At 35.2% G+C, this 11,593-nt stretch overlaps 3 protein-coding genes across 4 annotated transcripts in view; 1 reads left to right on the top strand and 2 right to left on the bottom strand.

Annotated features, from left to right (window-relative positions):
* Positions 1-35: 35 nt before the first annotated feature.
* On the bottom strand, positions 36-7,346 carry LOC100184818 (IQ calmodulin-binding motif-containing protein 1). The gene is made up of 11 exons (XM_002131826.3): positions 7,130-7,346; positions 6,079-6,194; positions 5,724-5,897; positions 5,273-5,478; positions 3,743-3,913; positions 3,212-3,362; positions 2,403-2,613; positions 1,736-1,884; positions 1,082-1,213; positions 667-823; positions 36-346 (listed from the first exon to the last, which is right to left on the bottom strand). Exons 1-11 carry the CDS (start codon positions 7,227-7,229, stop codon positions 168-170), a joined length of 1,746 nt encoding a protein of 581 aa, XP_002131862.1. The 5' UTR covers positions 7,230-7,346; the 3' UTR covers positions 36-167.
* On the bottom strand, positions 7,316-10,991 carry LOC100176222 (HEAT repeat-containing protein 6-like). Its single transcript, XM_002125281.5, has one exon. The coding sequence runs from the start codon at positions 10,931-10,933 to the stop codon at positions 7,655-7,657; it is 3,279 nt and encodes a 1,092-aa protein (XP_002125317.1). The 5' UTR covers positions 10,934-10,991; the 3' UTR covers positions 7,316-7,654.
* Positions 10,992-11,344: 353 nt separating this feature from the next.
* The window catches only part of LOC100186436 (spartin), a 9,104-nt gene continuing 8,855 nt past the window's right edge, over positions 11,345-11,593 (top strand). Inside the window, exon 1 of one of the 2 annotated variants that reach the window (XM_026836111.1) lies at positions 11,345-11,539. The gene's annotated coding sequence lies outside the window, so the exon portion shown is untranslated. Of the gene's footprint in view, positions 11,546-11,593 lie in introns of both variants that reach the window. The other variant, XM_026836110.1, reaches the window with a different exon arrangement.

Below are 11,593 nucleotides of genomic sequence, written 5' to 3'. Positions count from 1 at the left end.
TTTTATAACATAGTTCTCTTTCTAAAGCTCAAAAGGAAAGTGCGCTTGTTTTTTATTAAACTACAAAAATAAACATATTAAATACTGACATTACTACAAAATAACTTACAAAATCTAATATTTTAAACCATGAATCTTACACTAACAACTAAACACATTATCACAGTTTATTTGGCCCAACAGTCCACATCATCAGTGTTATCATCATTTAGTCGTTTCCACCAAGGTTCTCGATTAACTCGAAGTTGTTTATGGTGTTCTATTTCAGCTGCTGCTTGAACAATACTGGACTTGCATGCTAGGAGGTCTACAGATTCTTCAGTGGCCTCGTTCAATGGTGGTAAGTCTAAAATATTTGTATTTTATGCTGTTATTGTAAAATACTGTTGAAAATTGATGCCATGGCAAAATGGTTAGCCAGCCTTCTCTAGCCCAGAGTTTACAGGTTTGAAGCTACCATTGTGAGCGTATGTGTCCTTACTCCTTGCGCAAGACAATTATTAGTTATCCAAAAATATTCCTCCTAAAAGTTACACATACATGGTAACTCGCCAGTGGGCATGAGGTGTATGAAACAGAACAGAACATGTTACAACAACTTTCGTTGCCCTGCCATGCAAGTTAATTAAACCACATTTATTTCGAAGGGTTTTAACATATACCCACCACTCAATACATCTTCATCCATCTTAATCCTAATCATCATCATCCTAAGTTGCTCCTCCTCATTCTTCGTCGCTAATTTCCTTCTATGATGTAACAATAGCATTTGTTGGGCTCTTTCATGTATTTTAGTGGCTTCATCTATGGGAACTCCAGATCTCTGCAAAGTGAATGATATAAATGAATGTAACTCGTTCATCATTATATAGCGGGGCAATGAAATTCGTTATAACTTGGGTGTTCTGTTTTATACACCTTGTGCCTGCATATGAGTTACCATGTATGTAACTGTATGGGTATTCTAATAGTTTTTGGTAATTTTTGGCCGACAGTTTAAACCCGTACCAGCTTTATAACGACTGTCAATGCTCACAACCAAAAACTAATAATATTTTTTATTAATTCATTAAGATACCACCTTGTTTACTGTTTGCCAGTTTTTAATTTTCCCCATTATTTTTTCCCTCTGATCATTGTCAACCATATATTGATTTAAACTTCCGGCAACCAAAACTTCTGGGTTGGTCTTTTTCCTCAGGAATTTTTTTACCTTTACAAAACAAAGTCAGATATAAAAAATGCTAAAAATATACAAATTGCACTAAAAAAAAGTATATATATTTATTTCAGATAAATTATTTACAATTTTTTTCTGCATGCCTCACAACAGCTTTAAAATATAAGTAACATAAAAACAAAACAACCAGTGAAGCTGGCAATACATGTCATACCTTTCTCTTAGAACAACAGTAATATATTTCTATAAAAAAACACTACATGGCATACTAAACACTACCCAGAGATAATTGGCGCTACCATTGTGGGCGTATGTGACCTTGGGCAAGATACTTAACAGCAATTGCTCCAACAGATTTTCTAATGGGATGTCCAAATTATAAGCCATACATAAAAAAAACTTCAAAAATAACAATCACCCACAAAGTAACATACATGGTAACTCATAAGATAGCACAAGGTTTATGACCACCCATGTTATAACGACTGTCGTTTTCTGGCCAAGCAAGAATAAAGTAAATTACATTCATTTATTACAATATCATACACATGATACCTGCTTCTGGATAACAACAGCAGCGCTATTCTCTCTGTGAACTTTCCGCTTCGCTGAAAATACTTTTCTCTGCTTGTGCGCCCTCCAGTGAGCTTGTATTCGGACTGCAGCAGAAGATTCTTCATCTTGGATGTGATCCGAGATTCTTCCTGAAAAAAAAAAGAAAAATGATTTGAAAATTAAATTTGGTCAATATTGTTAAATCGGATAAAAAGATAGGAAAATGATTTGAAAATTAAATTTGATCACATATTCTCTGTCGCAGTAATAAAAACAAAAATTCTGCATACTAAAAAAGTCTGAACCAGAGATAGGCAAGTACAGGCAACGACAAAATCTCAGATGCTGACAAGATTGAATGCATGTACCCAAGTATTATTCCTGTTATAGAAACACCTCCTGGCACACACACAACAGAAAGCAATCAACGTGGTTTATCATTAATTGTGTTGCTATGTCATCATTAAGCGGCCTATATATACGTCTGTACTTGCATTAGTTTTCATTCGCTATTTTGCGTTTCAATACAAACCCAAAAACAAAACAATTCCTGTACTTAATTTAGTACCAAGTAAAAAATATCAAAGAATTTAAAACAATACCTTAGTACTTGTGGTATAAAACACCATTGTAAGAAAACAGAATTCATTTATTAGTTATAAATTACCAGCTGGCACAATCTCCATTGCAACCAACTGTTTTTCTCGCATTTTCCGGAAAGATCTTCTGTTCTCCAACTTTTGTTGCGAAACCTGCAATCTTCCAGTTCTCTCCATTTCCTCTTCCCCCACTCTTTCCTCCCTCCTCCTCCTGAAGCTTCCCTGGAGTTTAGGGATTGCTTGTTTAAGCTTCGCTACTCGAGTGCGTGCTTTCCAACCCTTTATAACAGGGAGGAAATATTGTTATTTTAAAACTGTCTATTATTGAACAAAATAAAGATTATAAATATATATATATATATATATATATATATATATACATTTACATTCATTCATTATATATATATATATATATATATATATATAATGAATGAATGTAAATGTAATAATATATATGCCATAACCTAGCCAACGAATTGGGAGAATTTGTAATACAAAAATGAATTTGGAATATATATAATTAGAATATATATATACATTCGTGTACAAAATTTTTTTTTTAAATACATGCTATAGCGAAGCTTTGTAACCCTTATTAAGAGGAAACGTTGACCGTTGTCATTTCAAAACTTTTCAAAGAATTTAAGGAAAGTATTAAAATATATACGACATGCAGGAAAATATACCGGTGTAAAATAAATATGGGGTGACTCGTATCATAAAACATCACCCATACAGAAAATGCTAAAAAAATAGGAACATTTTTCCACCCGCATAATTTAAACACTGTATCAAAGTTTCCACATATTATTCTGCAAAAAATACACTCTTGAAAATGTAAATACACTGTATTAAAAATAAGAACAGAAAGACAAACCTGATAATAAGCCCATATTACAGCAACAGCATTTCTCTTTCTATACAGCTTTGCATTCTCCACAGTCCCAGCCTCAAGTACAGCCACCAACTTCGAAAGTTCGCGATCAAAACCCTGGCCGTCCCAACGCCGGAGAATCACTTTTAACCCCCTGTATAACATAACAGATATAAAAATAGGTAACATATGTATATTGAACCACCAAATGTATACACAATATCTGTAACAAGAAACGAGTTTCACAATATTATGTAATGGTATAAAATAAGGCTGGAATATATACTCAGCATTAAAATAGGACTCGGTTTATTGTAAAACAACAACAAAAAAAATGATTAAAAAAAATTGACTTTAATATATCCAATATCCTTATGGTCATATATTGAAAGCACCTACTTATATTTTATAAAGTAAAATGAGCTGTGAAATAGGTTTTAGATTAATGTAAAATAATGAATACATTTTTATTGTCATACAATAAATATTTGTAGTTAAGAAACACAAATAAAAAGAAATTTAAAATTTTCCCACTTGAATCTTGTAACCATGAGAGGAACAAGAGGAGGATGGGCATCGGATAAAGATACGATGAGTCTCGATGATGACTTGGCAAGATCCTCATCTGATAAAGATGTAAGTTTGTAAACCAATTCATCTAACAGGGATTGTATGGTGGGACGATCAACCTGGCTTACACAGTGCCTGGGAAGAGAAGGCTGTTACTTGAATTGTATATCAAGCTCCTTTTTTCTTTCAGTTAGAACTTTAATACGTTTAATTAAATATTGTTTACTTAATTTACATAGTATTGTCTGTAGGGTGTAACAGTCATCACGCATTTTATCTAAAACATTTTTTCTTTTTTTTTCAATAAGCGTGTCTCAACAGCTGTTGTTTTACCGTTACTACCTGTCTTTTCATTCATTCATACCTTATATGTGTTGTTACGCACATAAGTGTTCATATAAACCCTTCTTTCATCGAACAGTTATTTTTGTTGTTTTTTTTTTTGTGTGACTTTTTTATATGCACTCTACACACTTTGATGGTTACTTCTGGTTTGTTTTTAATCTTTTGGCCACCATTTTAGTTAAAGAGTTTAATATTATGCTGATTAGTTTAATACATGCTCACTCTTAAGAGCTCTTTGCTCTCTTATTGTACTTTTCAAGCTACTTTAGGTGTTTATAAAGAAATCACTTGCTAAAGATTACAGGTAAATTTGTATTTAAGTAAGAAATTGATCATACTAGTCCCTCTAAATTGTCAGTTGGACTTCTCTGTTCACTGCAAATTTATCCAGTTAACACCTCCCCAAATCCAGAGAATTTATCACAAACAGAAGAAATATTAACTTGTTTATACCGTAAAAACAATTTGAAGGATTTTGTTAGTAGTAACAGTAGCAGCAGGCCCATTTTTAGGTTTAATGTCAAGTGCTTTCCTGTCCATGTGTGATGTGTTTACAAGAAATTACCCTGCTTAACTGTTAAAATTATTGGTGACACAAAAGCAATGCGTGGCCTGTTTATTCTTAGGGAAGTTTAATTTCTGTTATGATATTACATTAGACCCTAATCATTTCCCTTTCCATGCTATAGCGCCACCAGGCCGTATTTGAGGAGTCATCTTTTACACGGTCGAATGACATTGACTAGGATTTTTCGTTTATCATTATTACATTTTACGTCATGACTCATGACGATAATACTTTTTGTGCGTTCTGGTTTTACTGATATGTTTAAGTTAAACTTGGTTTCTCATTATTAAACAAAGGAAGGCCACAGCAAATTTATTAAAATGTTATTTATTAGCTAGTCATTTAACAACAAACGCTCCAATCCAGTGGTCATTAATAGTAATGGGTTGTCCAAATTATTAGCCCTAAATAAAAAAAAATGAAAAAATCCAAAACCATAATTACCCCCAAAGTAACATACTTGGTAACTCGTAAGCGGGCACCGAGGTGTATGAAACAGAACACCCATGTTATAACGACTGTCGTTTCCGGCCACGTGAGGATAAAGTAAAGTACATTAATTCATTCATTAAAATATTTACCTGTTCACACGAATTGCTCGGTCAATGATAGAAATAGCTCGTAATGAGATAAGGTGGCCGTGGTTATCCTCCATTATTATACGAAGGAGGTCTCCACATGATAGAAGAGGTTTACACAGGTGGGGATGGGAGGTGATGAGAGAAGTAAGAAGAGTTAGCATTTCATCACATAGCTCAGCGTCGGTCACGGTTTGTAATATAGGTGGCTGGATTTGGAGGTAATTTAAAAAAAGGATGCACAATTATAACAAGGTTGCATGCAATGCCGTTCATAAAAAGGTTGAAGAGCAAAATATTGTAACAATTTCTTGGTGTTTTTATTTTATAGAAGTAATGTCCTACAGCGAGATACACCAGGGACTTCGGGTTTAGTCTAGAATTGATGCTTTACTACAGTTTGAGAACCCAGTAAATTAGTTATTGGTTAAATCCAATAGTGGTTGACATGTACCTTCAACTTTTCTTCTATCCTCTGTTGAAACTGTCGAATAATCTTAAGGAAACTGTGCACAGCAGATGGTAGAGTGGATTGTGAGAATTCTTGAGATTCATTCACATCAATGTGGCAACAACAATCACATAATATGTGAGAAATACGAACAGCGGATTCAAGACCTCCTTTTACCTGGGAAGTTATATTTTTGACTCATTCAACGAAACATACAATAAAAGTGATCAAGTGATGTCTGTCTATGTCAATTTTAACAGCCTCGCTAAAACGAAAATTTCAAATTAAAATGGGTAACTGTATTTAACACATGTATAAAACACAATTGTCTTATTATTTAAATTACGTCGTGATTTACCCTTGTGTATTCATACTGTAGAGCAATAGCACACCAAGAAAGCAGATCATATTTCCAAATGCTTCTTCTAATAACTCGAACCTCTTGACTTGTAACAGATGCTTTATCAAGTAGAGCTAAAATGCATGTAAACAAAGTGTTACTTTACTACTAAACAACATGTGTTTGGGTTTTCAACTAAACATTTCTGTCATTCCTTTCGTTTCTGGCCCGTAGCACAGTTGGTTAGCGCTTCTGCCTCTAACCCAGAGGTAATGGGTTCAAGGCTCTTCACCACTACATTGTGAGCATACGTGTCCTTGAAGACACTTAACGGCAATTACTCTAACCCAGTGGACACTAAGTAATGAAATAGGTTGTCCAAATTATCAAACACGCATAAAAAAATCCCCAAAAAAGAATCACCTGCAAAGTAACAAACTTGGTAAGCTGGCAGAAGGTGTATGTAGGGATGCACATTACAGAATTTCGAATCCATGAGATTCGAATCCTTTTGTATTCAAATCTAATTACGGGATTCGGTATTCTGTTTAATGACGTCATTACACGTCATCTCATATACTATATTAACAATTTTTGAAAGTTATTAATTTTGAAAAAAAATATTTTTGTGTTTGTGGGACTTTCGAGAGTAAACGTTTCGTAACGTCTTTTAATAGCCTGCTATACATTTCATGACGCAAAAACTACCCAATAGTACAATTTTTGATCATTTTACAAGTCAAGATCCAACAAGGCTGTTATGAAAGGGTCAATAAACTGACTTTTGTGGGTAAAATTTTTTTTTCCTATAAATATAAAAAGATTCGAAATTCTAGATTCGGAATTCTAGATTCGAATTAAAGTATTCTAGGATATCCTAGAATACCTAATTATTCTGTAATGTGCATCCCTAGGTGTATGAAACATAACACCTGTGTTTAAGGATTGTTGTTTTTCGACCATGCAGGGATAAAGTAAGTTTCATTTATTTATTTACATTCATCTACTATAATTGTTGTTGTTAAAGTAGTTGTTACTAGCATCTGAATACACTTTTTAAAATTCTTACGTTTTAGCTGCAGAAGTAAGCCAGGTATGGCTGCATTGTTTGCCTCTGCCACTAATTCAGCAATCTTTAAAACTTCAATACTGTCCTCAGTATCATCCATTTTAATGAGTGAGTTTTCAAATTAAATGGCCTAAATTACAAACATGAGTTTTAACTCACAGATATTACACCTATGGTGAGTATGACCTAGCATGAACAGAATTAAATTAATGCAATGTTAGATTAGCCTTTTGGCTAAAAAAAGAAGCAGTACGGAAACTATAAAGCTTAAAAAACAAAACTTTGAAAAAAATGCGCAAAAGGTTTTAACTTAAAAACTTCCTACATGCATAATTGTTGAACTGTAAAATATAGCGTAAGAATATAATAAACACTAAAGTTTTGTAATTTTGTATGTTCTAAAACTTAACAATCAAAGGCAATACATAAAATTGGACTGCAGCACCATGCTTATAATAATTTAACGTCACAACACATTAACAGCATGTTATTATGCTAGAGCCATTTCTAGTAACTATTTAAGTTTCATTGCACAATAAATAGTTGAGTTAACTTATTCAAATCAATTTCATTGTTGGCTGAATCTAAATGCTTTAAGACAGTTTGCCATGGTTCGATTACACTTTTAAATAAATTCAGTTTATCAGTGTCATTCATTTTACAAGACGTTACATATTCCTGCAAGCCGTCTTGAGTTTTGTCTTCAGTTTCTGTGTGAGAAATGGCTTTTGTTGGGGAGGGATTCATCCTGATTAAAAGCACATTGTACCAGTGGTTAAGCTGGAAGTGTAATTGTTCATTGTCCTCAGCCACAAGGGTCTTGGCAATGGTTAGTATATCTTCCTTTGTAGTTAATGGTATAAGGTAAAGTAGGGTGTATATTAGCTGCTCCTGTAGTTTTTCTTTAAAGTTGTACTCAGCTAGTCCTAGCTCATCTGAATCGGCATGTCGTAGGCAGTTTATAATAGAAACGCAGACATCTGTAAACTTGCTTCCAAAACCTTCACGATTTCGAACCGAACAAATAGCAAGCGATGCTTTGTTACGAACTTTAAAATTCTTAGAGGTAGAAACAGTCTTGCAGAGTGCGTCATACACGTCATCCGTCCAACTCGATTCACCAATAGGTAAAAGGTTGTTGTGCAAGTAATTGCCGCATGCCAGACATGCATTCCACTTTACTTTCATCGAAGAATCACTCAACATACTGGATATGATGATTGATTTTGCTTTCAAAATTCCTTTTCTGAATCTTAGAATGGTAACATGCTTTGTTTGCATTACGCGCAGAAGGTTTCCCAGCACACGCATCATGTTGAAACGTAATTTGTCTTTTCCACTGACTGCTTTAATGCCAGCCTCCAGCAGACTAAGTAGGAATGAAGCACTGAGACTGTCAAGAAAATCTGGCGACGACTCTGCATTTAAAACCATCGCATCAGTGAGGTTTCCAAACGACCACGCTGCATTATTTTGAACAATCCTAAACTCATCCTCCATAAGTCGCAACACACAGCCTGCCATGTCTTCTACAAATCCTGTGTCCTTTCTTAAACAAGGATACATGATATATACAGCTAGAGATCGAATAGCTGTGAACCTAACACTATAGTCCTCATCGTTAGTTAGTCCAAGCAACATGGTTTGACAGAATCTTTGCAAACTGCTGTTCAGTTGATTGAAAACCTCAGGTCCAATGGTGGATAAAATAACACAGATGATGGTATGAAGCTGCCAGTCACTTTCCTGCTGGAGCAGGGATTGTAAAGGACCTGATAAAAGCTTGTTCCAGAACACTAGATTTTCATTTACCTGTCCAGGGTCATTCTGTGAGTTTCTTAGCATACTTTCTGCCAGATTCTCGAGAAGTTTTGCAGCACGAAGATACAAGTTTGCAGATTTCAACAAGTTACAGATTAAGTCTGTAAGTTGATTGACGTAACTTTTCACCACAGGAAAGTAAAACTTGGCAGCTGATGACAGCGTTTGTATAGCAGCTATGTGCAAGGATAATCGGAATTCACCTTCCGTACTGAGACAGATGGAAATGCATTCATCAACCAGCCACGAAGATGTCAGAGTAGTCTGTGGTAAAGTAACATCAGCTAGCTGTCTAGAAATGCTGTTAGGTTTAACATTTAATGACAGATCTTGAAATGTTGTGCTGGTGATTGAGCACACCATTTCTGCTAAAGCAGGAGTGTTGGAAAGCAACGAGGAAAAAACATTAAATGAAGCGATTTTACAATCATTGCTCTGAGAAGTTGACAGTACAATTCGAACCTTTGAAACTACAGACTCAACTAGTCCAGTGTTAAGTTTTGAATACGGTGTGTTCTCTGCTAGCATGCCAATAGCTTTGAGAAGGTGGACTTGAATAACGTGAGACTTTTCTTTTGATAGTGAGTATAGTAGTGTGCCATGGATTTTATGAATGGAAGAACCAAGCATTGAAGAATATGAAACAAAAGATGCAGATGGGATTTCAAGGGCTGCGAGGGACAAAAAGCTTTTACTTCCATCTAAGATTCCACACAGAGTAATAAGGGCAGCGACCTGCATCTTGGTGCTGGAGTCATCAGTGATGCAAGATAGCAAAGAGATGTTGTTTTCTGAATCTGTACTTGGAAAAAAAGAATTCCAGTAACCAAAGAGAATATGCTTCTTTGTTTTACTCACAACTATTTGCAAACTATTCATTGCAAACTGACGGATTTTTTTGACCAGTGATCCCATTTTTCTACGAAATCCGCCTTCGGTGTCCGAAAACTCGGACTCTGAGCTTGACACAAACTGGTTTGCAGATGAAGCCAGCACTTCATCTGGAACTTCCGTGGAGGAAGCAGGTACCTCTTCAGGTTGCTTTCGTGGCTTCCCAGTGCTTTGTTGTAGTAATGGTCCACGCTTGGATTTTTTCTTCTTCCGATCACTCACAATTGATCCAGATCCTCTTTCATTCATCTTCGTTACTGGATGAACAGTCGGGATGGGAACTGGGTGAAGCTCGGTTGGAAACTCAAGGTTTGACTCATTAAGAGAAAACACAAGATGCTTTTTTAAGACAGCCAGCAATGGACCAATTTCTTTGTTGATAAGGGCCGTTGAGGTTTGAAGAACAAGCTGAAGTCCTTTATATGCAGCGAAGAAAACACGATAATGTGGCACGTCGACAAGTGATGGTGTAGTTTGTAAAGCATGAATAAAAAGTTGAAGACAACGATGTTTTCTTTCATCTGGGATCAAAACTCGGCTTTCAGATGCGAGACAGAGACCAGATAAACACTGCAGACAAGCTTTCTTTGCATGAATGGAAGTTGAGTCTGATAATATCAAAGCACCGATGCTGGCACTGTTACCACTGGTTCCTATTACCCAATCTAATAGTTCAGGCGAAACATATGAACCATTACCATAAGTAACTGCCGCCACAGCTGTGATTAAACCAATCGCCGCATTTTCTGAAGATTTTAGCGACAAAATTTGAAACCAAATACTTTTCAAGTTCTGTACGATGACATTCACTGAGTATTGACAAACAACAATTCCTTGTTTAGTGGAAACCTCATTCATGAGGTTCAGGAAAGGTAAAATATCAAATGCATCCAAACCACATTCTGAGATAACATTTAACAAATGGAGTATCAGGTCTGTGCAAGTTCGCTTAGTGATAAACTCCATACTTTCATGGTAATTCAAGGAGTTCAGTTTGTTTACCAGATCTTGAACATATTTAAAATTGTTGTTCAAGTGTGCCTCCATTAGTTGAAGATAAAGTTTCTTAAATTGCTCGTTTTGACTCTCCATGTTTAACACGTAATAGTAACAGGGCTACACGTATAACCTTAGACAAAGATTCGCAGCACCCTAAAGTGACGGAAAAACAAGCTGTTACAAATAATGAAACATATTACAGGGATAGCTAATATAGCTTTGCGCGATAATGCCGCAACAATTTATCACAATGTACAAAGGGTGTTTTTCTTTTATTAAGACAACTTTAAACAATGATATATAAACCATATGAGTTTTAGATTCTTTTCATACTTTATGTTAAACAAACGTGAGACGTCTTGTTTTACAACGAATTTTAAAACAGCACTTTTTTCTTCGCTACAACGACATGTTTAAGCCTGGCCCACAATGCCGTTGTAAAACAACATAGAAATCCTCCAAAGGTATGTGATTTCTATCCCAATTTGTTTTGATCATGTGATAAAAGGTGCTTTCTAAACGGTGGTTCCCCTCGCAAAGTCAAGTTTCGGAATTACAAATTAATGACTTTTTAAACAGCTTTTTGTATTCGTTTACCTGAACATTAATTATCTTTAAAAAAATGCAACGTTCAAGACCTGCCAGACCACCACCTCCTAATGTTGAAAGTACAAGTCAGTCAATGGTAAGAATTTACTGAATGTAATGTAACTTACTTTATCCTCGCGTGGCCGGAAAACGACAGTCGTTATA

The sequence above is a fragment of the Ciona intestinalis genome, chromosome 9 (assembly GCF_000224145.3).
Source record: "Ciona intestinalis chromosome 9, KH, whole genome shotgun sequence".
Taxonomy (NCBI): domain Eukaryota; kingdom Metazoa; phylum Chordata; class Ascidiacea; order Phlebobranchia; family Cionidae; genus Ciona; species Ciona intestinalis.
This window is presented reverse-complemented; position numbering and strand designations above follow the sequence as displayed.